This window comes from Branchiostoma lanceolatum, chromosome 4, assembly GCF_035083965.1.
Source record: "Branchiostoma lanceolatum isolate klBraLanc5 chromosome 4, klBraLanc5.hap2, whole genome shotgun sequence".
NCBI lineage: Eukaryota > Metazoa > Chordata > Leptocardii > Amphioxiformes > Branchiostomatidae > Branchiostoma > Branchiostoma lanceolatum.
The window spans coordinates 22,661,742-22,688,697 of record NC_089725.1 but is presented as its reverse complement, the minus strand read 5'-3'; the positions used below and the strand labels follow the sequence as shown (position 1 = coordinate 22,688,697).

The following is a 26,956-nucleotide window of genomic DNA, read 5'->3' as shown; positions in this document are numbered from 1 at the left end:
ATAGTATTTTTTATTACATACATCAACAACCTCAATTATCCCGTTAATGCAATCCTTCCCAGGATCATCCAGTGTGATGAATATTGATGCCATTCGCCTAAGAACAAAACAATTAGCACAAGGCTGATGTATTACCATTCAAATACTAGTAAATAAGAAATGAAAGAACAAGAAATCCGCAAGTCTACTTCAAAAGGGATGATGTACCAGAGTTTGAGATAGGACCTAGTTTATTCTCATTAGAGTGCTGACAAATGATTCTACTGTGCATAGATGCTACTGCTAAAAGCCAATTCAATCACAAGACAACAAAATGGTTGGTTATAGCGTTGACATAGGCCTCTCTCTCTTTATTCCAGTAAGGTTCTCTTTTCACTTCTCTTTTCACATAGCAACATTGATGATATTACATCAACTTCAAAAACTTTGTATTCTTCTACTGCTCGTGTGATTGGTACTTGTATTTTGGTACTTTTATTTAAGTTTTAAAATATCATCCTCCCTTCATCCTAGCCGCTCTATTCAGATGATATCAAATCAACTTCCTTTCCTGTTCTAGGCTACTTAATTATATTTTTCTGCAATATCCTCATACAAATTCAATGACAAATATAGGGATTACAAAGTCTTATGATAAGTTTCAGTGACCAGATGGTAAACTTATCAGTCTGCTACAGGCAGAATGAACCGCACATGTACATATCAAGTTTGAATTTATGATACTATTTGTAAGGATTAGCTACTCAGGGACCAGAGTAATCACCTTTCCATCTATTTGGAGATTTTAATGTAGTTAATGCACACATTCTGGCAGCCACTGTCTACAGGAGGCCCCACAGGTCATTCTGAAAGCCAAACCCTGATCTATTTTTGTAAGACCTTGGCAAATAAGATTAACTTTGTAATTGAAAAGAAAGTTTTTGATGTTACTCGTGCAATTCTACACTGCCTCTCAAATGGATTTAGCATATTCTTGAGCAAATTCTGTACAGATTATACACGTATGCACATGGCTCAGATACAAGGCTACAGTAAATATTCTTTTACTGCAGTTGAAAAGCTATTCGCGAATCACACAGACATTCATAACCTTCTGTGAAATCCTATTAGAACATCTCTGTAGGGGCTACAATAGTGCACACATAGCATATTCAATATACCTTTGGGTATAATCCTTGCAGTAACAGAAATATAATTAATTGTCACACAGGTAAACACAAAATGACAGACATAATGGCTCATCAAAGATATATAAAGACAAGACAAAGATTTAGGCTTTTTATCTTTATTTCTTTGACTAAGAGGACTGTCGACAGCCTAGTACGAAGACAAATCACCCAATCAGGGAGCAGGGTTCATTTTGGCAGTAAAATCAATATGCTCTGAATTAAACTTCAGTTCAAACTTGGATAAAACAACTGGTTTCGGACATACCCGTTAGAAAATTGGACAAAGAAAGAAGCGGAGGTTATATAAGTCAGACTAGAGACCCACCCCTTCTGGCCCCTGGTCTGATGGTTGCCATAAATCTAACCAACATGGGAGTATCTCTCATCTAAAATAACATGCTCCTTATGCTGAGACATATTTATGACCTCTTTATAACTATAAATTCTCTTTTTATGGTGGGAACACTTGTCATACACATCAACAATTTTACTTTGTGTTCTAATAGCATAGGAGCATAAAATTGGGGATTATTGATTGATTTGACCTCTTCCTGACCTTGCCCATGTTTAGGTGTACCACTCTAAAGAAATGGAACAGGATGGATAGCTGATGATGGGGAAGCCCGCGTGTTGACTAGTCTGAGAGCATCTCTTGACTATCTCAAAATGTTACATCTGTGACTGTCAAAACAAGTAAAGTCTTCTTTCACCAAAACATATAGTCTTACATCCAAGTTTTGAAGGAATTTCCTTTTAAAAAGTATTTCTAAGTTCTTGTACCCGGCTGTAAAAAGTACAACATGCAACCCACGGTCATCCATGGTTATTGATGATGATGATGATTTTGATACAGTCAGCTCCAAACATCTTAATTTCAATGGATAAGAGATAAGAGAAGTCAGCTCTGCATACACAGTACTGTGCTATGACTTTGTTGTACAGCCCGAGTGCTCTCACACAGAAGTTTTCACTATACTTGTTAAAAAAGAAAACAAACATTTTGAACAAACAAATTCCCTCATCATTATCCATCTTCAAACATAGTTGAATCTATTTTTTCACCACTTTGTGGTTTCTCAGTTTGCAATTACACAGTGAAAGTTTTGGCTGTCAAGAGAACTTTCCCAGCATAGAAGACTACAAGGTTAGCAGAAAGCACTATTAGTAGATCTTGGTGAAGGTAATTAAGGGGTAGGAAAATATACTGTGCCAAAGAGGTCTTGTAAAGTGAACTAGTCATAAAATTGGAAAATAAAAAAGGCCCTGAAGCAGCCTATCAATGAAAACTATGGCTCTCTCATTTTTTTCTACATGTATCTACATCATATGACGAAAGAGATGTTGAAAGTGAATACCAAATGTTGTTACTGTTATAATCTATTCATTTCACAGCGGCTAGATGTGAGACCTACTTTTTTTATATACATGCACATGTGTAGGTCTCACTCTTCAGACAGGACAGTGCCAGCCTGTGTTGATCACCCCACTGAGGATACACCACAGGCATCTAAGGAATGCTGTGAACACAGGGCAGCCCTCAGACATAATTAAACATTCCCTGTTTACAGTGAAAACTAGTCAGACAAAGCAAGACCTGGGTAATCCTAGACAAGTAGATGACCCAATGTCAGGGAGGATTGGTCACTGTTTATTTTGAGGGATGCATGACTTCATGTCTGTTAACCTGAGCACAATCAGCAAGCAAGATTGCCAGTAGCCAGGGATTTGATCAGTCACAATCAGGTTTTAAACCCCATAGCAAATAATCTGTACTTTTTTAACTGGTGAAGATCTAGATGGTAATTTTAGTTGCCTGGGAGTAAACAGAATCATTCATTATTTACTGCCAACATAAATGAATGTACATGAGCATTCTGATATCTTCAACGGGAATACAGGACTATATGCAGTGTATAGTCACGTGACTCACGTCAAGGGTTGAATCATGTTGGTATTGACAGTACGTCTTACTTTCCACAAGGACATTATATAAGATAAAGTGTCCTTGCTTTCCAGAATGAACCAGGATGGAGGTAGGAAGGAACAACCTCCAAATGTCTGAGACTTCAGGATCTTCACTACACCATGGATAAACCATCTGTTACTTCATCATTGGACCTTGTCATAGTTTGTACTGCCTGACCTGTATTGAAAATGAAGTTCCAGTCATTTGTTCTATTGATGAAAGACATTACATTCACAATCAGTGGGCAGTGGTGACCCTCTGCTATAGTCAATCAAAACGATACAGTAATCTGTAAGTTAGGAAGAGGGAGTTTCCTCCTCAATGTCTTGTCATGATACATTTTGTCCAGAATAAATTTCTCCTGACAGGAGTTTTTGCAATACAGGTTCCTTCGTGACCTACTTGTTGACAGACACTTCCATTAGTCAAAGCACTCTATCTGTCAAAACATCCACCAAACAAAATTTACAGGGACAGTGTTAAAATTGCTAACACAAGCATGATATACAGCTTGCTTTTCACAGTAAATCATAGTTACTGTGTAATGTAAGTTTCACTAGTGCATGAAACAGCAATTATGCATCATGTGATTCTAATGCAAAATTATATATGCGCTTTTCGACGATACGTTATTACACATCAGCTGCATGTATTTTTACTTTGAATTTGTTGGGTGCTTGAAACAGGAATGCATCTTTCTGTGCACTTTACAAATTTGTTGAAATCATATCATTTAGAAAGCTCATATCTTTAGTAATTAATAGAACGGGAAGGATCTAGTGTCAGTTATACATTCCATTATTCTAAGATCGTTTTTGCTACCTAATGAAGCACATATATATATATCATCAAATGTAAATCTTGACATTTAGGAGAGAAAACTCATACTGAATGTAACCTTCAAATGGCAATAAAACTGTGCACTTCACAGCAAGTCCTCCAGGGCAGCACATTAGTAAATCCACCACACGAAAATAATGTCCTGGCTGCCGAAGGGGGTCAAATATTGACTTCTGGGTCTGATGCTTCATCAACTATTTCCTTCAGGAAGAAACATATGGAGTGGGTATGAATTTAGGAATGGTCATCAAACATTACTGCTGTGGACAGCAGAATATACGGTAGTACAGCTACGGTGTTTTCAATTTCACATTTATAGATTTATGTCAACACAGTCTCTGTTGAATTGGTAGATTATCCCACCCATGGTATACTTCATATACTGATATAACGTTCACTCTAGCTTGCTCTTGGCTTCATTGAAAGTGAGATTTTATAGCAGTACAGAAAAGTTCACATCTATAACTAGGTACTTCCCAGCCACTACAATCTCAGTCTGTTTATCTATTTCTCCCTTAATCTGATTACAAAACAATATAACTGCGTTGTGAGTAATAAAATCCTCAGTATGAGAGGTGGAAAGCAAACAGTGGTCAAACATACTCCTTCCCATACCTCCACATTACCTGGGAGTAACTATCTACAAACCATGTCATAGGGGAAATCAAGGCATAGGTTACTCATGCCCAACAGCCTAAAATGGGCATGGCCACCAGTTTTCCGTGATTATGAATATGAGACCTGACCAGAATACTGATATCTCTGTGGTCCCAAGGGCTGGAGCCCAGCACAGATGAGAAGATTTAAATTAGATTTTATCCATACGATCCATGTAGGTAATGGCTAAATTGATCATGACACGATTTCTTCGCATTGTGCATAATCTTACTCATCACGTTTCCACGCTCCAGGTACATGTATGAGCCGTCATGATCTACATACATGCTGCACCTGAATTCCCATGCCTTGCATATTAAATCCACAGCAGCATGAACTGCTGTAAAATTTATTGCCCGGTATTGGGAACCTCACACCTGCCCCTCCTTGTGCGGCCCTTCTGCCAAGCTCCTGTCCCAGGCCTGAATATTCTATGTGGGCAGAATCTCAAGTAGGCCTTGATACGTCCAGGGAGACCTGCACATCTCTGGCAGGTCATGCCATACCAACCCTCAAATACTGCCAGTTATTCTTGAAGCATTGTGGTCTACATGATCAAATACTTCTTGGTTCTTGCTCCATTGAATAATAATGGGATGATATCAAATAGACTAAAGTCAGATGATTATAAAACAGTTAAATATTTTCTAAATATCACATCCAGGAGACTAGTCTATTTTACCTGCCACCTTTTTAATACTTTCGTACATCATCTGTGTTGAAGGTAAAATGAACTCTCATTACCTTACCAGTAAAACAACCAGCAATGGCTGTCCAAAAGGAAATTTCACACTGCATGTGAACACCTTGATGAATTGATTAAGTTAAAACTTTTCTCATTTTGCTTCCAACATTTCTGAAAATTAACATGTCTATTTAAATTTCACCATGACCAGAAAAGGGAGCCATATCTTTCCAATGCCTTATTAAATTTTAGTCACCTGTTCACTTTTCCTAACAGACACAATTTAAGGGCTGATAAGATAAGATAACCACTTCTGTAAGTATGGCTAGAAAGGCAGCCTGTGTTGCAGCTGACCGATGATGACATTGAGAATGGGCAGCCAAACTTGGTCCGAAGTCAGCATCCAAACCATTTATCTATTAAGACTGAGTTAAACATTCAGTGTAGGTACCCTAATACACCAAACCTAAAACAGCAAAATAAATATCTAAAAAAAAAGGAACATGTTGGTTTGAGCATAATGTTATCCCATTCTCCCAATAACCAGTCTTTTCCTACCACATATATTCTGGTCATATAACGTTACAGCAGAAAACCCTCTCCCCTTTATAATACTTCTTTCCTCTACACAAGTAGTGTAGAAACTGTACATAGGATATCTGTAAGGGGCTGACATACTCTAGGCCTCCTCAATACCAATGAAAAAGGATTCCTTGATGCAGTATGTGACAGGGGGAGGGGGGTTGTTACCAAAAGTAAGATACTGTGGCTACAAAATCCGACCTGTCAAATTGGTTCAACCTTCTTTGCTTAATACATTTTCTTTTCCTCCGAAGAGTTAAATATACCATTCTTCTCCACTTATAGCCAATATTTTATGATATTGGCTATCAATACAAATTCTAAATGCTGACTGCTTTCCTTCTTATAGATGCCAATGCATGTTGAGTGAATTTGTTAAATGTTGAGCCACTGCTCTTCTGCAGCACATCACTTTCAATTAAGAAGCAGAAGCGGCTGTGTGTGGTCAACATAATCGTAAAATAATAAGGCACTCTCCTTCAAAACCATGGCTATCAGCTGTTTCACGACTAAAAAATAAAGTAAGAAGTTCTGCCACCAATGTAAAGCACTCCTGCGAAATTCGTACCTGGCCTAAATCAGTGTCCCGTTATTTCTATGGCGATGATGAAATGGTCAAAGATCATCAACACCGCAGTTACACTTACAGTGAAGGAATCTGCGCTACAGACCGAAATTCACTATTCATATCTTACGATTTCTTCAGGAATAATTCAACCAATATATGAAGACTCTAGTAAAGAAGTTACTTACTCGGAGTTCTCCATAATTTCTTCTTGTGAAAGCACCTTTACCGGCGCTATAGAGTCTGTCTTGGCGTTGTAGTTCCGAAAACAAATGTTCAGTGTTTCGTCAAATTCGTGCACCAAGTCCTCCATAGATTTGAAACTGACGACCCCAAAACCACAGTTATCCACATTGTCCACGTCTTGGTTGTCATCTGTGCAGGAAGAGGTGGTGTCGTTGGAGTTGACAACGTCTGAAGGAGAGGTGAAGTCGAGCCACTCGTCGTCTATCTGTGCGAGTGGCGCCGCCATCTTGAAGCTCTCCATCATGGTGGGGCTGCCACTTCCTGCATGCAAATTAGGGACCAACCATTGCATTTCCGGGCCAGGAGGGACTGTAACAAAGACGGAAATCATATTCAGAACGAAGTATTTGTCTAATGCCGGTAAAAAAAAGTTATCAAAGTTTCGATGGTAATAAAGGGCGATTTTTGAAAACCATAACTTAGAGGTATTATCTATAACGATGTTGTATTTGATAGATAATGAATTAACAATATCAAACAAAGTCACTTTCAGCGATGATTTTAGTGTGCTGAAGAAAAGTATCGACGGCAAGTACGAAAGACTCCATGTCACCACGATATGTTCATAAAGCTGAATTTTCAACTGTAAAAGCATGAAGTTACCTGGAAAATGATAATAGTTCACAGTGTTCTCACCAGAATTTTTTCACAGCATAGGGGTCAGGTACAGAAGGCCAACTTTACGCGGTGCAAGTCACGCGTGGAGTGACCAGAGTAGGGAGTCCGGCATGTTCTCCCGGAAAATTTGTAAATTCATAACCCAATGAGACATTATTTCATGCATTTTGAGGGATAAATTTTGTGAAGTAGAGTTTTTCCTCTGTCACAGCCTCATTCTAAAGCTAAATATGAACTTATCATAAGATTTATGAAGGGTCACAAGGTTTGTCCCAGAAAGAAACACCCCTATGCTGGTTGAAACACAGCATAGGGGTCCAGATCACAGCATAGGGGGTCCAAATCACAGCATAGGGGGCCCCTATGCTGAAAAGGCCTGGCGAGAACACTGGTTCACATAACATGATGAGAGAGTTTATTGTTGTATCAAATATCAACTAATGAATGTCCCATCAACCTGTCTTTATTAGTCTAAAGATAACATCTACTCCAGGGTACATAATTCCGCCACCCTGAAAAGATACGTCCACTGACAGATCCCTAACTCAACGTCCCCCAGTGATAGTATAATGCACTCCTGGGGATGCTGCACTAGCTAGAGATCTCTCAAATCCACTGCTTTTCAAAGTGCCGGATTTATGTTACCCGGTACGGTGGCCATTGATGTTAATGGAGGGTGCATGTGAGGCGTCCTACGATGATATCCTCTGCAAACTGAATTTTTAACGTTATCTACATACACCAAGGTACTGGCTAACTGGGACGAATAATCTTTAAATCCAGATTAAGGTTATTGTTTTGTTGCTTTGTTTTGTTTTGTTTTGTCGTCATGATCAGGCCGGGCGGTCAGGGATTGAAGTCCTTATTTCTGGGGGCACATGGCTGCTGTCAAACTTTGAAAAATTGTCCCCCAAATACAAGTACTAAGTACCTCCGCGAGCCGGACTTATATTGTCTCCGGCTCATCTGTCGGAGCAAGGAGGTAAACCTCCTTGGTCAGAGGGAGAATAGTTTGCCAGGGAAGTTTGACCACCATAGATTTTCATTTTCATGCCCTCCGGAGGGGGAAGTGTTAATCAGGTTACCGCGGAGTAACTTTCCTTGACAATTATTCCCTTTCAAAAGTTTCAAGTTTTGCCGATCCTCGGCGACCCGTACCCCTGTAGGAAGGCCTAGTGGAGGCTAGGGCTTTAATATATGCATGGTCGCCTTCGAGGTCCTCAAGCATGTAGTTCACGGCACGGTCATCAGCTGATACTGAGTGATAAGGTGGGAAGTTTTTTTGTTTTCAGAAATGCCACCAGCCTTTAGCTGCAATGAAAAAATCGCCAAGAAAACGTCTAGTAAGAGCTTTTGTACACAGAGTGGTCTATGCACCTTGGTCGTGCAAAGACAGTATTACTTCTATATAATATATTTGGTCTATGTAGTCCCAGATCCGAAGCTTCCCCTGAGTTGCACAGGGACCACGGCTACGGGGGCCACTGTCTTCGCTTCAGCTTCTTTCTTCAGCTGTTAGAGGGTCTGCCAACGATTCTCTAGACCGTTATCGTTTAGAAAATCGTTTTCCTACATTGGCGCAATACAGATAGGCTGTTACGTGCGCCCGGTCACGGTTGCCCGACGCCCACGTCACGAGTTGCTTCTACCTACAAAAAAAAATTGACCTGTGCGATGGGCAATAGGCGCCCAACCACTGAGCTTCTCAGAGTCACGAAGAATATTTGCGTACACGGGTGGTTGATCGACAAGTATGTTTCAGGACGCACTCAAAAATCACCGTTATCTTGCTTTCGAGAATAAGCTCAGTGCTGTGACTGAAACTAGTAACTAAATCATCCATGACGAAACACAAACTTTTGGAAATTCCGATTTCCAGTTTTTGAGCTGAATAAATACTGTTTTGCCGTATGATCAAGTATTCATGCTTGAGCTTTCATTCCTATAGCCTTTAGTTGGAGAGGAGTCTTGGGATACGAGGCGATAGCACATTACTTCAATGATGATAAGCACTATACTGCTCGCCCTGATGCAGGTTATGTCCGCGCAAATGCGAGCGTATTAGAGTTCATCCCTTTGGTCTATGGTAGTTGAGTATATGGACATGCTTTATTGGTCAATGAATGAGTTTTACCTTGGAACACACGATCATGAATGGATCTCACATGTACTTGACCAGACATAACGTCTAACATACAACAAAAGCGCACGTTGCGAAAATTGTACAAACTGCACTTCAGTTGGCCATGCATGGGTAGCTATCGCGTTTATGAGTTGCTGCTGCGGTGGAATAGATTGAAGCATTTTCAGGCAAACTGTCACTAATATGCGTCTGAAGGTTTCAACATTTTCCACGGGTGCATCGTAACGCATCGTGCAATGTAAGCATTAAGTCTTGTCGATAAAAGCTAGTACCGATAATACGGTACGCAGATTCAGCCAGTCTGTCAATCTCATGATAGCAACAATTCCATTGTCAGTTTGCCAAGTGGCACACATACCATACCGAGTAAAGCAATAACGGGATCGTTTGTCACATAGTAAGACATCCCTTTGAAATGCGATGCCAGCGTGTGTCATATCGGAGTTTTTCACTTCGTCCCGCGGCAAATAAAAAACTGCAATAACACTGAGTCATAATCCCCTATATGGGCATGTAACCGTTCGCATTTGGAAGGAACCGCTATTGGGTAATGGAGGACACGGCATACAGTTATCCTATAATGGTTTCCTCCTGCAGAAATTGACTAGTTTTCATCATATACATACGCAAAGAAAAACATGGTCTCAAAAATGTTCAGACGATACAAGCAACCCTACCCACGGATATCATGCGAGCCATCCCCTTACCAGGACAAGATGACGTCATCCCCGGAGCAGGAAGAGCAGCACCAATGATCGATCCCGACTCTTGTTCCATTACGCTAACATACCAATTTCATCTACGGCCCGGATTTACATAACTTACTCCACCGAAACAGCCACAGTGCAGTCCCATCTGACAGAGCAACAAAAGCCTTCGCTGTGTATCACAGCGTTCTGCCTCTTAATCTGAGGCAGCAATAGCGCAGCCAGCGCATGCACACTAATGAACTTATGATGGCAGTCAGGAAGGGAGTGGAGAAAATTGCTGAAAAATCTAATTATCCCAGCTACAACGTCACATCGGTGCCATCACTAATGTCGATACTGAAGAATTGCTCAGATTTTGCACCGTCTAGTGTTTTGTGGGTGTTTTCAGGCTGGCAGCTAAACGCAATATTTGCGGTGCCTGGAAGATCTGGTGATGTATTATCAGCTACGGCTGGTAAATTATCCATGGAGCCGCGCTGGAGAAAGCAATTTACCGCTTGCACACGATGCAAATAACGTTTCGACTGTCAGATCCAAGTTCGGTCTCTAGCAATGCGGTAAATTGGAGTTGAGAGGGCGTGGGGAGGGAGAGATGAGTGCGATCACTCAGACACCATGCATGCAGGTCCGCCGTGAGTCACCGTACAGCTTAGCCAGCCGTCCCAGAGGTCCTAGTGGACTGCTTTGTATCATTTCTCTCTACAAAGCACGACGGAATCTCATTTATTGTAAGACCTAAAAGTCGGCCACTCATTTCTCTCATCGCGTGCTCCACTGGGTAGCCAGAAAAGTCGTTAGAATTTGCACATTTGAGGTAAAAAAGCAGTGAACGGATCGATTTTTTCGGCGCCACCCACCTGATCTATCCCTGGAATAGTCTTCACAGCGACCTGACCGGCATGCTCTGCGGTGAGGACGTGAATCACGTTTGAATTGCACTGGGAAGCTAGGGAAAATCGATCTAACGTACAAGCGTAAGTGATATCATAGGCGGTATACGCATGATCTACGGTAGGTACGTAAAAATATTGAATTATGCGAGGAAAAAACACCAGACTCGCGGCTTGAATCTATTAGAGGCACATATTACTTACTTATCTGTTGTTTGTACATTGTGTGTCATTTCGTTGGGTTTCTTTCTCTCTTTCTCTTCGTTATTTTGATACTTGTGGAGACAATGACGTCAGGGTATCTTTAGGCATGTAGATGGACATTCAAATCGGAAAACAGATGGTAAAACATTATGGCATTTTACGTTTCAATGGAAATGTCACATAAAAGAGGCCTTCCTACATGTAGCCAAAGCTACGTGTAATCGGAGATTGAAACAGTAGTATCTAATTGTCAGCTCCAAACTGCGGCCTGATAAAAAGGGTATGTTGTGTCTTAAGGTTGATGTATAAAACCCCTGACAGCAAAGGCGCTCAAGTCGGTGACATGCCAATGGGTAAGATACGGATGTGTGTCCTCAGCTTTCTTTTCGGTTGGTTACCTGAAGGGATACGATGTGCATAGTCACTTGAAGTACAACACACCGTTGAACACAACACAACACAACACGGAGTCGTCTAGAAAGTGCTACCAAACACTAGTACACATTTGCGGCCCTAACCCGTGAAGTGTGGCCCAGATCCGGTATTTGGAAATTCGCGGAGCTTTGGAAGCCGACAGTGCAGTAGATCACACGGTCACGCCCGCTAGTCATAATCTTAGGGCAGACGGAACGCTGCATGTTCTTTCTTTACATCCTCTTCTAGCATTGTGTACGTCTGTGAGGTATCAGTGACGATGGGGAAAATGCGCACAAACACGTGTCGCAAAAGGACGTTTGGGAAGAGGACACACACTCGCTTTAAGGGCAGTTTTACTTTGAAGTAAAAGCTTTGAAGTCAGAGCGTCATTCTTGTGTTTTGTCCATAACTTTCTCGTGAACATCTGTGATCTCAGAGACTCCCAGCGCAACCTTTCTTTTTGTATACCTCTTTGTTCTTAGCAGATAAGTATCAAGGAGTGATGAAAGTAACCGTTTCTCCTTCGATTAAACTTGAAGGGAAATCTGTCGGTACTGTATACGAAGGGACGGAAGAACTCGAGCCTACTATCTGAAGTTACGCCGTCTGTATGTTGTATCTTGAAACAGTTATTCTCACTTCTTGTGTGTTGGTAGTCATGGCTACAGACTAAACCTTAGGAACCGTCGCGAAGTTGTTGGATCTTGAAAATTCTGCTGCTACAAAATAGATCTGCTACAGTGTTACTGTACTTAATGCAAGGAAAAACTTGAATTTTTCCCATCAATTTTAATCATGATGGGCTAAATTAGCTTGTTTACCCTTAGTTACTTTAACCCTTACTTAGTTATGAGTACATTTGTACCTTCTACCTTAAGTATGACGTTACATGTATGAAAGATTCGTCAGAATAAAAGCCTTATCTTAGCTTACTGCTGTTGAATGTGCACCAGCAATGTTATGATCCAACAAGGAGGCATTAGTATTAAGGCATTTAATTGGATGTCAACCTTTCAGTATGTTACTAGTAATACTACATATGCTGAAGTCAGGATTTGCTGTACTAAGTCATTTATTAGTTTGTCAAGAATAATGTTTTGTGGGTAGGCTTTGGCCTCATAACAAATGATTAGCTCATTACCAAAGAAAAAAACTTGAGTGCCTGTGCAAGATGCTTGTTTATTCAAGACAGCTTCCTACATCCATCAAATGAACCAGTGTAAATGGCATTAACTGTGATCTAAGATGATAAAGATCTTATGAAAATTCTTAATTTCTCAGTTCACATGTATGCCTGTGCGAAGTGCAAATACACCTCCACAGAAAGAGTCTTGTGTCTCTATGAGGCAGAGAAAGATACCATATCTAAAATAATGAAATACAAGACAGGCATACTAAATATATTTACTGTAACAGCTGAAAACCAGAGTGTAGACATAGCGGGAAAAGACACCAACACTACTAGTGTCCATCTATTGTACATTTTTGTTTACAATTCTTACAAAGATCCCCTGACTTAATCACAAAAGTTGCGTACAGTTTCATGGTTCAGAGCATCCTACATGGCATTCATATGTAGTGTAACAATGTTTCCAGATCATCAATACAACATCATGTGACATCAGTCCCTCTCAGCAATGGCCACCAACTGTTGGTCGATTTCTGCCTCTGTCAGAACTCTGGAAAACATGAGGGAAGTAATGATGAAGACTGGTACTTAGATAACATATTTTCATCAGTGCAACATGTCAATAATTGCTAATGAATTTATGGCTTGTGATCTTCACAAAAAACATCTGATACAACTGAAGTAGGGAACTGATACCTGTAAATGAATCTTAGGAGAGGTCTTCATATATAGAAAATATCTTTTGGGGATAATGTAGAATCAATTTGTACCATTGACATAGTGTAAGTACATGAAACTTGAAAATAAATGATAGAGGATGGAATTACCTGGTCAGGCATATTTTTATTTATTCATTCATCAATTTATTTATTGAGGTGCCGGCAACATGATCAAATTAACTCTCTCTCTCTGTCATTCGGTCTGTCATAACCAACATGCCTAACATGTTATCAACCAAATTCTATGTAAGACAGCGGTGACTGTTTCTCTGTTCAAGGCCAGTAAACCTCACCTGAACTTGGGGTTATCTTTGCTGACCGCTGCCACCTCAACCTCGGTAGGTTTGAAGTCAGCAGACAGGATGGTGGACAGACAGGTGATGGCAGTCTGGGCATTGGGAAAGAAAATATTACAGATCCCTATGTTTACGTGCGTGTGTGGGGAATAGAAATAGGATGTAAAACATTACCAGACATAGAGTACACATAAATGTAAGTTAAATGTTCAGAAGATATGGTGTGCACTGTACTGCACACTTCTGTTTTGTAGGCAACTTAGATAAGAGAAATATGCCAAAAAGTATTTCCTTTGAATATCGTAAGCACTGGCAGAATACAATGAAGTTAACATGCTACACATGTACATGTATTTAGAACAAGATTGGCAACATAAAAAGATGTTGCCATGGCGACGGTGGTCTCTGTTCACGTTTTCGTTTTTAACCCACATGCAAATAAGGACCTCGCATAAGCGGCATAAGTCATATCAGTCGATCACCTTCTCTACCAAAGTAGCACAAGTTGTCCAATGTATGAAAATCTTGTTTTTACAAAAAAAGATATCGTACCATTTCCTCATAAATTATGTCAATGAGGCGCTCTATGCAAGATTTGTGTCTAATAGTGGCCACATTTACTTAACTTCCAAATGGTGCAAAAATGAAATCCCCATCATTTACCACTATGGATTTATAGTATTTTGTCATTAATTATGCAAATTAAGTATCAATTTGCATAATTGATATCTATCGATATTTATCTCTTTCTCAGTTACATATGTCATGTGTTTGAGAGTCCTATAATAGAATGCAACTGATTTATTAGCTGTCCTAATTAATTATGCAAATCAGATATTGATTTGCATAATTGGCATATGATTATGTAAATTATCACTTAAGCTATCTACACACCAAAAATCATGATGATTCGTCATCCCCTTCTTGCGTTGTTCTCTTTCAAAGTTTGAGTCAAAATCAGCTCCTGCAGTTCCAAAAATGCCGCTAGGGGGTCCAAATCTACAGGACATATTTTCCTAACAAAGAGCTATCCACCACTTAAAAATCATGACTATAGCATGTTCAGAAGATGAGATTTGAAAAGTGAAAGTTCCCCTGCAGTACCATAGAAAGTCGCTCGGGGGCCCAAAATCCAATCATTACAAGGTCTCCCACAGACCTACCCACCTACAAAATATGAAGACAATACATCCAGGCATTCTTGAGTTATCATCCCATGGACTTTCACATTCCTGTACAATTCCTAGAATTCTTGCAATCTGCACACAATATAGTAAAAATTTGGCTCGCCCCTGTGGCGTCGCCAAAAACAGTGGCTACAAGAATTAAGCATTGACCAACCTCTATTGCCTCATTGTATGTGAAGTCCACCTTCTTCTTAATTTTCTTCTCTAAGAAGGAGTTGGCTTCCGTCTGCTTGACCCCCACACTGGTGGCCTTGTAGCCACAGTAGTAGCCAGCAGGGTCTGTCTTGTACACCTGGGGCCCGTGCTCTTCATCATAACCTATCAGGATCATACCTGAAACAGGAAGCAAGGGAGAGCTTTAGAAGATTGATGTGAATATGGAGCTTTTTTAATTGAAGTTTAGAACTTCATTTATACTAAATGTGAAAATCAAAAATATTATTCAAATCAATAGAATACATGGTCATGTTTTAAATCTGGCTGCATAAATAACTACAAACATTTCTCTCACAGTTCTTTATAGTAAGAGCTCTTTCAAAAACAGCTCTACCACTTACAGCATCCCAGTGGTCTCATCTCAGCGTTCTGGGTGTAGACCTGTGAGATGTCCGCTATCCGCTTGCACAGCATGTCGACTGGGATTTCGTACCCGTACTTGTACTTCCAGTTGGCAGCTTCGTATCGAGCCCGCTGCACCTGTGACCGGCTGTCCGCTGCAGATAGAAGTATATTTTAACTGTCACAGCATCATCCTTTATGAACATACATGAAAAATGTTGGAGCTGTCCTTATAACATTAAGTCTATGAGTTAAAAAAAGTTGATGTCTAAGATTGTATACATACAATAACAGTGCAGGCATATACAGTGAGATATTGGAGATCATCATCATCATATCTTGTCGCTCCAGTTCTATATCCATTAGTAATGATTTTTATTAACTTCTTAATGCTATTGGGATAACTTCTAGACTTGACAATGATTTGAAGTCACACCTATCATGCCAGTCATGACACAGCCGATGTAGTCCGTGATTGGGAAGATATGTGTGACTGTCTCGGCATCCAGCAGCTTGTCCTGTAGGGGTAGACAGTGACATTGGTTAAAACTCTCAGGTAAAAATATTCTACAGTAGGTGTCTCTTATACTGCACATCCTTGCTAGGCATACAGTTACATCTGGTGCAAATCAAACAGGAAAACTTGGCTTCTCAGCCACACACTTGGATGGGACAGATGACAATCATTGTATGGAAATAATAAGGTCTTAATAGTCTATTCTTCCAGGGATAGAATGTTGTTGACTGAGGCAAATATGTTTTTCATGTCTACTTACTGGGACTTTTTTCTGGGTGACGACAACAGCACAGTCTTTTCCTCTCACAGCAACGGAGGTCAGTCCACCTTGGTTTACTGCTTTGAATGCATATTCTATAACAAGTAGCAGTGGAATAAGGATACACGTCTTGAAACAAAGGTTATAAGGTTATAAATAATTATGTGGGAGCATGCTTTTGTCTGTTAACAGTGATATGTCATGGCATGTCTTATCTTTAAAAAAAAGTTTGACTGTATGAATGTAAAATCAAGTGATAAATATAATAACCCTTTACTTAAAAAAAACACTAACTCGGATAAAATGTGATATGTTTTAGAGTATGAGAAACGTTAGTAACTTGTTCCTGGCTATCCAATAGACTATTATGGTCAGATATGAGGAGAGCTTTCAATATTCAAAGATGCTACCTATCACTGTTGCCGTACAGAAATGGATGTGGTTTAATTCTAGTACATACAGCAATAAATCCAGTTAATGTGCAGACCAAGCTGCCAAATGCATTGTGGACAGTCAGTGGTACATACAGTTACTACTGAATCAAGACATGGGGAGGGGGGCTGATTTTTGTTCACGCTGACTCATGGCGCCTACATTCAGACCCATAAAGAAAGCTACGAAACCGGACAAAAATTTACAATAATGTAAAACAACAGCTATATTGAGAAACTCGGAAAACTGACCAACTTGGTACAATCGCCCTTCTGGTGAGAATATCGTGATATGACGGTCAAACCCCGCGCTGGTTCCACGAGACATCTTCGGAGCTTTCTTGTTTCACGATACAAAATGGCGTTCGGGTTATGAACTTTTACCTTCGACCTCTATTGGCGGGATCCATCCGCCAGATTGGAAACCAGTTCAACAAGTTTCTTTTGTCCTTGAAAAGTAGGTGTGACTTATCTGCACAGGTATCTGTGTATGACGTATATTGTGTGTTGTCTTCAGCACGACTAAATAAAGGCTAAAATCTCTCGCTGTCCGATACTATTGTATTTTGCAAGTTAGAACTATATTGTCCATGTCTCCGGAAGTGCAAGGATAACGCCGGGTGAGTATGTCGTGAAGAGGCTTGGTACGAGTTATATTTTGTGTAACGTTATAGATAAAGGATGTTTGTTGGCGGATATTTCGAAGAGAGGGGACAGTTTTAGCGACGCTCGTATCTGTATGAGAAGCCACGTCACCAAGGGCCTCCTGGTAATGGCGGGTGTTGGGTGAGTTTAGAATAGATAGTAACCAGCAAGGTAGCCGACACTGGGGATATGGCGGGAAGACGTATTTTTATTTGCAACGTTTGATATATCTGTATCTGTATCTATATAGCCGGTATAACCGCCATCAGGCGTAACACACCAGCTTCGCAGGCACGCGGCGCGGCAGCAGCTGGTCATATTATATCCAAGGAGGTTATATAGACCTCCTTGATATATCACATAGACACTATGTAATTTCCCACCAGAGTCACCGCGGCTACCAGCAAGGAGGTTTCATGCTACCAGGCATATCATGAGAAGATAGTAGTCTCCTTCCTACCTGGCCGAAAGGATCTACTCTACTCTACTCTTCTCACAGTCGTCACATGTAACAATAATAATATCAGGTGTATTTGCAGCCAGTGCCACAGTGTAATGTTAGCTCGGGTTTTATTACTTTTATGACCCTCTGACACAATGAAACTTCCCAAAACGGACGGGATCCAGGAACAGCTGTTTATGTGTCGTGGCACAATATGGACCGAACAATATCCCGAGTGTTCCTCAAATACAACGGAACTGTAAAATACTTGTTACTCGTGACAATTCCTTGCTATGTTATATGTAAGTCGGGTACTTCGTAAGATGCTCCTGTCAATAAGAATTGTTTTGGCACTATTGACAGGATGTTGCTGTCAATAAGAAATGTTGTCAATAATAATTATTTACAGGATGTTCCTGTCAATAAAACGTTTTGGCACAAATGACAAGAATTGTTTTTGACTATTAAAAATGAATGAATGGATAATAATGTCACACTATTTCGGGTCTTCCTGTCTATAAGAATAATTTTCACACTATATTGACAGCATGTTCCTTTGATAATCTTGTGAATGTACATCATGATCCTTTGGACCCCAACCCTAAGGATAATCCTATAAAACGGTGCAAAAGTAACACATTATTGAGTAAGACTTCACCTTAACCTAGTCCCATTCCTCATCTCGAGGGTCAGGGACTTTGGTCGCTTCCAGCACAAGAATGAAGAATAAAGATAAAGAATGAATGCTTTTCCCCCATTCTTAGATTGGATGTTTACTGATCCAAACCTTCTACTGTGCTTCCTGTCAATAAGACTTTTTTTTCATGTTCCAGCAATGCTGCATGTTGTATTCTATCTGATATATACATTCCTCCTGCAGTCACCTGTCTCAACCAAAATTCAAATTTATTCAGACAATGTCAAAACTTTTCGTGTTGTAGGTACAGCTCCATAACACTAGCACATGTAAAAGGCACCGACTGCAATGAACAGGAGAACAAGGTTGACATATTAATCTCAAGCATTAATAGTGCATAAGAATTGGACAAAGACAGTAGAAGACGGTGGTCATAAAACTTCCAGTATCACTTGATTGTTTTTCTAACAGCAATTTTCTATCTTGTTCCAGGTTTGCAGTGTTTGTACTTGTGATGATCATGGACCTGGGGGAAGTCATTGCTCAGTCCACCTGGGGTGGAGAGGGCTCGTCCCTGGCAGGTCTGACAGACTTCTGGGTGTTCCGATTCCTGCTGAACATCCTGGGGTACGCCTCCATTGTCGTCCCTGCAGCCATTCTCATCAGATACATCAAGAGGAGTAACTTCTTAGAGCGAACAGGAGGTGGGTGGCATCAATGGTCTTGTGGTTATATGGTAATTAAAGATGCATGTGCAGTAGGTGAGAACTTGAATAATAAATTTCTTTTTACCCAGCCAAGACATGACCTCTGGACTGTGTGGGGTACTGTGGATGAAGTAGGATAATTGTTGCTATTGCTCCAGACAACAGCAACTTCCAACAATTGTAATTATGAATATAACCAGTGGAAATCATTTGGACTATGAAATGTTTCTGAAACACAATGGTCACAATGGCAACATAATGGTCATTGTGTACACTTCAATGAAACAGTTTCACCCTTATGCAGTCTGACATTGTGTGATGTACTAGTAGGTATTGACAAATCAAAGAAATGCTTTGTTTTCCCCATTCTGGATGCTTTGTTATACAGTAAGTGGTCCAAAACTTCAACAGCATTAATCATTGTATGTTGTTGTTTCAGGTAAAGGATGCGTATATGACCTGGTGAAGGCGTGTGTGTATGGTACAGCAGATGAGCTTCCCACCGCCCAGCAGGACATTGAAGCACCCGCACCCGCACCTTCCCGCTTCCCGAGATGGGCAATCCTGATCTTCTGTGTGGTTGGGCTGCAGGGGTCCTACCTCACATGGGGGGTTCTACAGGAGAGAATCATGCGACACGAGTACGGAGGAACTGAGGATGAGCCTGCGGAAAAATTCAAGAATTCTCAATTCCTTGTTTTTGTCAATCGCATATTGGCTTTAACAATAGCAGGTGTCTATCTTAGTATATTCCGTCAGCCAAGACATGGCTGTCCCATGTACAAATATTCATATGCCTCTTTGTCTAACGTCATGAGCAGCTGGTGTCAGTATGAAGCACTTAAGTTTGTCAGCTTCCCTACACAGGTTTTAGCTAAGGCATCCAAAGTTATTCCTGTCATGTTGATGGGGAAAGTTGTATCAAAGAAATCCTATGAGTACTATGAATATGTGATAGCTGCATTGATATCTGTGGGTCTCAGCATGTTTCTGATTGCTCATGGTCCTGACGACGAGAAGAAAAGCACCACAGTCACCACCTTCTCTGGGATCCTGCTGCTGGCTGGCTACATGATGTTTGACAGCTTCACAGCAAACTGGCAGGCTGAGCTGTACAAGTACAAGATGTCCTCCTTTCAGGTAGGAATGTGTTGTTACAAACAGATGCCTAATTGCACACCACTTATGTTATTGTATACATATTCATGCAATGATTTGTAACCTTTTTGTGTGTACTACAAAGACATAACTACTTTGGTTTGTTGTAATTTCAGATAAACTCTTTAGTCCAAGAAGTGAATATTCTCTCCTCCTCAATATTTCTAATGAAATTGATAGGTTCCATGAATAATTGACCCAGATTTTTCTCCTTCCCATTGCTGTTAGTGTGTATTCTGTCTTTACCAACAACGTGCTGTATTTATTCGTCTACAGATGATGTTTGGCGTGAACTGCTTCTCCTGCCTCTTCACATCAGCAGCACTGCTACAACAGGGTGGCTTCATTGAGGCATTCTCCTTCATGATCCGCCACCAGCTGTTTGCCTTTCATGTATTCCTCAACTCTATCTGTTCAGCCACTGGACAGATGTTTATTTTCTTCACCATTAACCAGTTTGGTGCCATGGTGTTTGTCATCATCATGACCACGAGGCAGGCACTGGCCATCCTCCTGTCCTGTATAATTTATGCGCATCCGGTGTCTGTCATGGGTGGGTTTGGCATTGGGATTGTGTTTCTTGCAATGTTCCTGCGGGTCTATGCCTCCCACAGGATGAAACAAAAGAAGGTACGCCAGCAGGAAAACAACACTGGGGTGAAAGTCTGAGCAAAAAGTAGCTATGGCTGACTATAGCTAGGGGAGAGATGTTGTGGAATACTAGATAGCTGACCACTAAACAGAGTTGCTGTATGCAAGGTATGCCTCAGCAGGACTAAACCATCCAAATTTGATATTGTCTTTTCTTTTTGAGCTAATATCTGAGTACAATCACCTGTGAGATGTTGTTGACAGGTAAGCTGCGTGATCTCTGATGTGAACACATGCCAGTTTACTCGTTAACCTTTATAGTGACACCTTTTCAGTCAAGATAAGATGAATACCTTATATTTGTATGATAAAATGTTTGTGCTTATGACCTTTGTGACCAATCAGTTTTCAAGATTGGAGAACAGGATTCATCTTAGGTGATTCCAGTGCACTGCTAGAGTTTTGTGACTCCCAGTCTCTACCAACAAAATGCAGTAATTTCGCCATAAGTGAAAAGAGTATAAAATGCCAGTAAGGACCTGCTGGGGCATGCCTGTATTTTACAGATTGGCACATGCTGTTGATTTCTTATTCATTTGTCTTGATGCATGTCATTAATCAGATTGTGAGAGTGTACAAGAGACTACGTCTCAACATCTCCTCAGTGGGAGAGAATTCACTTTGCTGATTCTGGCTCAATGCAGCATGTGCAGAAAGATTACATATATGAATTCAAAGAGATGTTATGTTTGTTATCTTCCTTGCCAGTCACTGGTGGTGGTGTTGGTGGTAACAAACAATATATCCTTTTGTTTGTCTGTCAGAAGGCATATCAAATTGAAAATATGTTACCTCCATTTTTTTTTCATATACATATACGTATTTATAGCTTGTTGTGTTTAAAATATACTTTTATTTTTTCCCTGCTATTTTGGTGTAGGTAGCCACTTGAGCAGTCTGGTATTTATTTATTTTATAATATCTTATTGAACTACACCTCTTTGTACAAGAGTCTTTAATTTTGTAAGAAAAAAGTCAATTTTGTGCTGCACAATCTACTTTCTGGGAAAGTCTTCTGGTGACACTAAGTTTTCTGTCCTTTTTGGTGTGAAATGAATTGCTAAATCACAGAGTAATGACACTTGAAAGAAATTATTTCAATAATCATTGCTTTGCTGACTTACTGTTACTTGACCTTTGAGCAATCATATTTAAGTTGCAATTAAAGTAGGGTTTTAAGTTACTGTCATCTATACTGTCAAGACCGAAGTAGCCAAAATACAGTGGCCTTATTCTATTTTGCAGTGCTAACACAAGCACAAGGACCAGAGTGAATCTACTATGTAGTCTTGACTGACTTGATTCTGTAAAAAAATCCCCTCATCATGGAACATTGGCATGACATGATCAAGTGTGCCCTTTTGAATAGTTTATTCCAGCACTTGTGATGTATTTGTTAGAGGCCAAAGAGCTGGAATTTGTTGTTTGTATCTTGGTGATTTATCCTTTTTTCTTTCATTTTTGTTGCAGGCAACTAGAAATAAGAGTATGGATATTTTTAAAAGGCTGTCATAATATTCTGCTCTAAAAGTAATTTTTTTCTTACACTGATTAAGAATATTATTATTAATAGTGCCTTTCTATTCAACTCTTATGTTATAAAAAGCATGCATTGTATTTTGAGATTGACGTACAGGACTGGAATACAATTTGTATTGATTGTGGAGTGAGAAATCTTAGTAAATGTAGGTTGTGGTGTAATTGCTTAATGTTTGGGGTGAAAATTACACCTGCTGATGTGTGAAGTTAAGAACACTGGCATAAAGATGTGTATACTGATCATTATGGGACTGTAAAGAATATGGATATAGAATGTGTAGAATTGTATATTAAATCACTGTACACAAATATCTGGCTAACAATATATACAGAACACCTGTAATTTCAACTTGTCAGCATCATTCCTTTATTTGCCCGATCATTTAGTCACAAGGCCATTTAACCAGCTATGTCCATTGTTTGCCAAAAGTTATGGATTTAATTATGCTTCCCTCATTCTTCTTCAAAAAGTTATTTGTAGCCAATCTGTAGTTGCAACCCTATGTTAAATTTTTGCCCTGACCTAGACATCCAACATGGAGGTTTTATCAGTTTCCTCTCCTGACACACAGCCACTTGTCTGGTCCCTCCAGTGCCTGACGGGGTTCTCCGTCCTCGTAAGGGAAGTGCCAAGTGTTCTGTGTCTGCTGCACCACAATATCAAACGTGTGGACATCCTGCAGTTACACAAAACAGCAGTTACACAAAACAGCACATGTCAACAGTTAAAAAAAAACAATTCAAGGCTTAAATACAAACACCATATGTGAATGAGGGAATTATCTTGAGTAGTAAAACGAAACAGCTGGTGTAGTGTGGTTAACGTTAATGTCATGACTGGGATTAGATTTGTAATTTACCGGCTTGCATATGTTCATTTGGGGGGGTTGCTTACTTAGAATATAATCCTATGACGCCCACATATTCTAACAGTCCTGAACATTTGACCATGTCTGGTACTCACTGAGAAGATGGGTGCACCATAAGACAGACTCAGGAGTTTCATCTGGTGCCCTCTGAGCCACTTCAGAAACAGCCGCTGCACAAACTGGTCCAGGAGGGCCTTGTGGTCACGCATGAAGTCCCCACTGATAAAACGGGCATGGGGCCCACAGCTCAAGGTCGCAGATAGGAGGTAAGGGTCATCCTTAGAGCTGAGTAGGGTTAGACACAACACTTACTTCAGTTGAGCATGGTAACATTTTCATCATTCATAAAGATGACAATAGATGAGAGTGGTTTTAGTATGAAAAATAAAGTGGAAGTAGTGCCCCTTGTATCTGTCCTCGGTGCTGAAATGACCCTTCCTACTCACACATCGTCTGTTAAGAAGAGGTCGGCCAGACTTTCGATGGTGTCCATGTCAGAATGTCTCCAGGCTCCATGGGCAGACGTTCCTGCCTTCATGTGTTTCCGACCCAGGACTAGTACACGTAGACCAAGCTGCTGCACCAGGTGTTCAACCACTTTCAGCAGCTGCAACACAAACAGGAGTTGTTGAAAAGAAGCCGGATTCACAGTTCCATTCTTACTATGCTCTCTAGTTACACCACATTTACCATATATCAAGAGTACAATGTATTTGTTGTAATACTCCTTCAGAAGCAAATATTAACCCCTTCTTGTTGTGGGTTTACTGTGAGAATACATCAGTACAAATTGCCATTCTGTACTCACAGTTCTGGAATATTTCTTTTGCTTTGTCCCATAGGTGTATGCCACGTTTAACCCGTCAACAACGACATCATAGTCATGGTGATCCTATAGAGACATCATGAAAAAAAAATCAATGGTAATACTGGAACTATCCAGATCTGCCTTGCACCTTCAGGCAGATGGACATATGTGTGAAAAGTTATCTGTGAAAAGTTGGATTAGTGTCCCTATCACTATTTGTTGAGTGATAGGGACTTACTTTTAATTGGATATTCAATGAAGTGCACAAGAAACTGACATTGATGCACTGTAGACCATTTCATGTCACATTCTTGTTTCATAGATTTATCGTCAGTTCTCATTTTTTCTGACAAAACACTCTCAGACTGTACATTTTCCGTGGTCCTCTCCAATACTGACCTTGATGAAATCCAAGAATTTCTTAAGTTCCTTTGGAGTGGTGGAACGGAAGATGTCTTTGCCATGGATGACTCTCCTCAGGACAGAGTCATGAAGGAGCTGGAACTCTTCATCAGTGAGGTCAGTGCCCTCCAGTCTGGTGTCACAAACCCTGCAGTGTCCACTACAACAGAGATCATCATCAGTCGACGTGCTTTCGCTATGACAGGGTTATACCGCTCTTTTTACGGGGTGACATACCCTTTTGTTGGCTGTCATACAAGACGGGGATATGCCAGTTCTCAGAGATAATAAAATCCTAACTGTTTCTGTTTACATGTGTGATGAGAAATTAAAATGTAGAGGGCACAGTTAGTATTGTTTGCAAAATTCTGTAACACAGTCACAGACCTACCTGGCATGTATGGAAGTAAAAGCACCCGTCCACTTCTCAGTCTTCTTCCTTGTTTCAAAAGATATAAAGATTATTAAAAAATGATAAAGATTCTGAAAATCTGCTTTGTTTTGGATCCCACACCTGTGGTAAATTGATTGTATCAGATCAGACAAGAATAAACAAGTGGTATCTTTTGTGCCAAAAAATAGACTTTGGTGCCACAAAATAGACAACCAATACATTGTTTATATCATCAATCAAAGCATTCTCTTGTATGACACCTTGTCCCTTTTTTAAATGGAGGCAGTTGACAGCTTAACAATGCTATGAAAAGAGCCAATGCTCACCCTTCAAACCACTCCTTGATGTGCAAAGCCAGACTCTGAGATGGAAACTCCACATTGTTCCTCATCCTCTCAAATATACTGTACACCTTGTCTTCATCCTCAGCAAGGCTGAGTGTCCTCATCACTGCACCATAGCACTCATCAGAAGGTGTCAGGCCAGCTGACATCATCTCTTCAAACAGTGACATCCCCAGCTGTTTCTCCCCATGCTCCATAGCTGCGATGATAATGTGGTTATAGTGTCTGCTGTACGCCTTCCCTAACACCTTTACCACCTTCAGGAACTCCAGGCTCTCCTTCCACCTGTCAGTATCATCCAATGTACTACATCAGTCAATGCATGTTACATTTAATGTCAAAGGAATTTACACAAATCATTTACTGAATGTGTGTACTTTTGTTTTTTAGTCATGTTTTCAAAGGAAACAGATACAGTAACCCCATGTAAAGATAAGGACTTCCAAATTAAACGGACCTCTGCCCAAATACAGAGGCATAAGAAAAATGACTAAAGTAACTTTACCTAAATCCCTTTATCTCATTGAAAATGCAAAGTTTAACTCTAACATTCCACCAAAAATTGTTTGTCTGAAGTTGAAGTTATGGGCCTCCATCTAAAACATCTGGTTGTATGCATTTTAAGCTCAGCAATAGTTCATATATGCTTAGAGCACTTCATCCCAACTGTTGGATGGATGTTCTTTGGTAAAATCAGTCATGATCTACTGGGTACCTCACCTGTCTGTTCCACAGAATCCCTTGATGAGGGTGGCAAGTAGATTGGGGTCCAACATCTTCCCCATCCTCCTCAACTCTGCATACACTTTGAACATCTCACCGTACATCTCACATTTAACACATATGGCTAAGTAGGAATACAAAACCCCATAACGTGGCTTACGCCCTTCTTCTGCAATGTATGTCATCAAAGACTCTGCAACAGAGAAGCTAGGGTTTCTGAGGAGCCGTTCCATGGCTTTCCTCTCAAAGTCCAGGGGATGTTTAAATTGAGCCTTCATCATACCCCACTCTTCTGGAGTAAGAGATGAATCTATAGCATCGATGTCATAGAATTTGATATTGCTGGATGAGATCTTAACTTCTCTTGCCAAATGAGGTTGGGCTTTTCTCTTCTGGCTGCCGTGTCTCTCTCTGGAAGTTTGCTTCCCGATCAAGTTATCGTTGACAGATGAGGAGTAACGCCGGTGGGCCAACACTGTACCTCTAAACGAAACCCCATATCGCTGAGCTATTTCTCTCTGTCCTTGCTGTACCAACACATATCCTTGACGGCAGAGAAGCCTGGCGAATACTGACGGCATGGCTGGGTCTACGACTCGCTTGTCGTCTGCTATGGGAAATGGGGAGGGGGGCGACAAACTGACAGTAGAATCTGTCTATAGTCACGAAGTGACGGTCATATCCAATCTTGATTTGTGCTGTTAGACGCCTAATAATCTCAGAACATCCGTATCGGAATGAATTCAATAATATTTGTCTGAAAAAGCGGCGAACACAAGACAAACCTGCTCACAGAGTGAAAATCTCATGGAAGTCGCCATTTGCAAAATTACCCACCACGCCCTGCGT

General features: G+C 40.4%; 4 protein-coding genes across 11 annotated transcripts in view; 1 reads left to right on the top strand and 3 right to left on the bottom strand.

Moving 5' to 3' along the window:
* The window catches only part of LOC136433418 (fasciculation and elongation protein zeta-2-like), a 39,196-nt gene extending 28,088 nt beyond the window's left edge, over positions 1 to 11,108 (bottom strand). The window contains exons 1-2 of one of the 5 annotated variants that reach the window (XM_066425614.1): positions 11,039 to 11,108; positions 6,653 to 7,019 (exon numbers count right to left, since the gene is read on the bottom strand). In XM_066425614.1, coding sequence (XP_066281711.1) covers positions 6,653 to 7,002 — 350 coding nt within the window. In that variant the 5' untranslated portion in view covers positions 7,003 to 7,019; positions 11,039 to 11,108. Of the gene's footprint in view, positions 1 to 6,652; positions 7,020 to 10,148; positions 10,388 to 11,038 lie in introns of those variants that run through there. The other 4 variants (XM_066425613.1, XM_066425611.1, XM_066425612.1 and 1 more) reach the window with 4 other exon arrangements.
* Positions 11,109 to 12,851: 1,743 nt separating this feature from the next.
* Positions 12,852 to 17,175, bottom strand: LOC136433415 (proteasome subunit alpha type-6). The gene is made up of 7 exons (XM_066425606.1): positions 17,041 to 17,175; positions 16,358 to 16,452; positions 16,018 to 16,099; positions 15,581 to 15,736; positions 15,178 to 15,356; positions 13,834 to 13,928; positions 12,852 to 13,371 (listed from the first exon to the last, which is right to left on the bottom strand). The coding sequence occupies exons 1-7, from the start codon at positions 17,114 to 17,116 to the stop codon at positions 13,314 to 13,316; spliced, it is 741 nt and encodes a 246-aa protein (XP_066281703.1). The 5' UTR covers positions 17,117 to 17,175; the 3' UTR covers positions 12,852 to 13,313.
* Positions 17,176 to 17,275: 100 nt separating this feature from the next.
* LOC136433412 (adenosine 3'-phospho 5'-phosphosulfate transporter 1-like) lies at positions 17,276 to 22,910 on the top strand. Of its 3 annotated transcripts, none has more exons than XM_066425593.1 (4): positions 17,276 to 17,408; positions 19,005 to 19,216; positions 19,659 to 20,359; positions 20,654 to 22,910. In XM_066425593.1, exons 2-4 carry the CDS (start codon positions 19,027 to 19,029, stop codon positions 21,044 to 21,046), a joined length of 1,284 nt encoding a protein of 427 aa, XP_066281690.1. In that variant the 5' UTR covers positions 17,276 to 17,408; positions 19,005 to 19,026; the 3' UTR covers positions 21,047 to 22,910. The 3 variants fall into 3 exon arrangements, with proteins under 3 accessions (XP_066281690.1, XP_066281691.1, XP_066281689.1); XM_066425594.1 differs by having other exon boundaries at positions 17,282 to 17,432; XM_066425592.1 differs by lacking the exon at positions 17,276 to 17,408 and adding an exon at positions 17,439 to 17,574.
* Positions 22,911 to 26,950, bottom strand: LOC136433411 (mitochondrial ribonuclease P catalytic subunit-like). 2 transcript variants are annotated; one of them, XM_066425591.1, is made up of 9 exons: positions 26,105 to 26,950; positions 25,367 to 25,669; positions 25,038 to 25,085; positions 24,644 to 24,806; positions 24,245 to 24,328; positions 23,883 to 24,043; positions 23,532 to 23,721; positions 23,086 to 23,244; positions 22,911 to 23,050 (listed from the first exon to the last, which is right to left on the bottom strand). In XM_066425591.1, the coding sequence occupies exons 1-8, from the start codon at positions 26,686 to 26,688 to the stop codon at positions 23,116 to 23,118; spliced, it is 1,662 nt and encodes a 553-aa protein (XP_066281688.1). In that variant the 5' UTR covers positions 26,689 to 26,950; the 3' UTR covers positions 22,911 to 23,050; positions 23,086 to 23,115. The 2 variants fall into 2 exon arrangements, with proteins under 2 accessions (XP_066281688.1, XP_066281687.1); XM_066425590.1 differs by having other exon boundaries at positions 22,911 to 23,244.
* Positions 26,951 to 26,956: the final 6 nt, after the last annotated feature.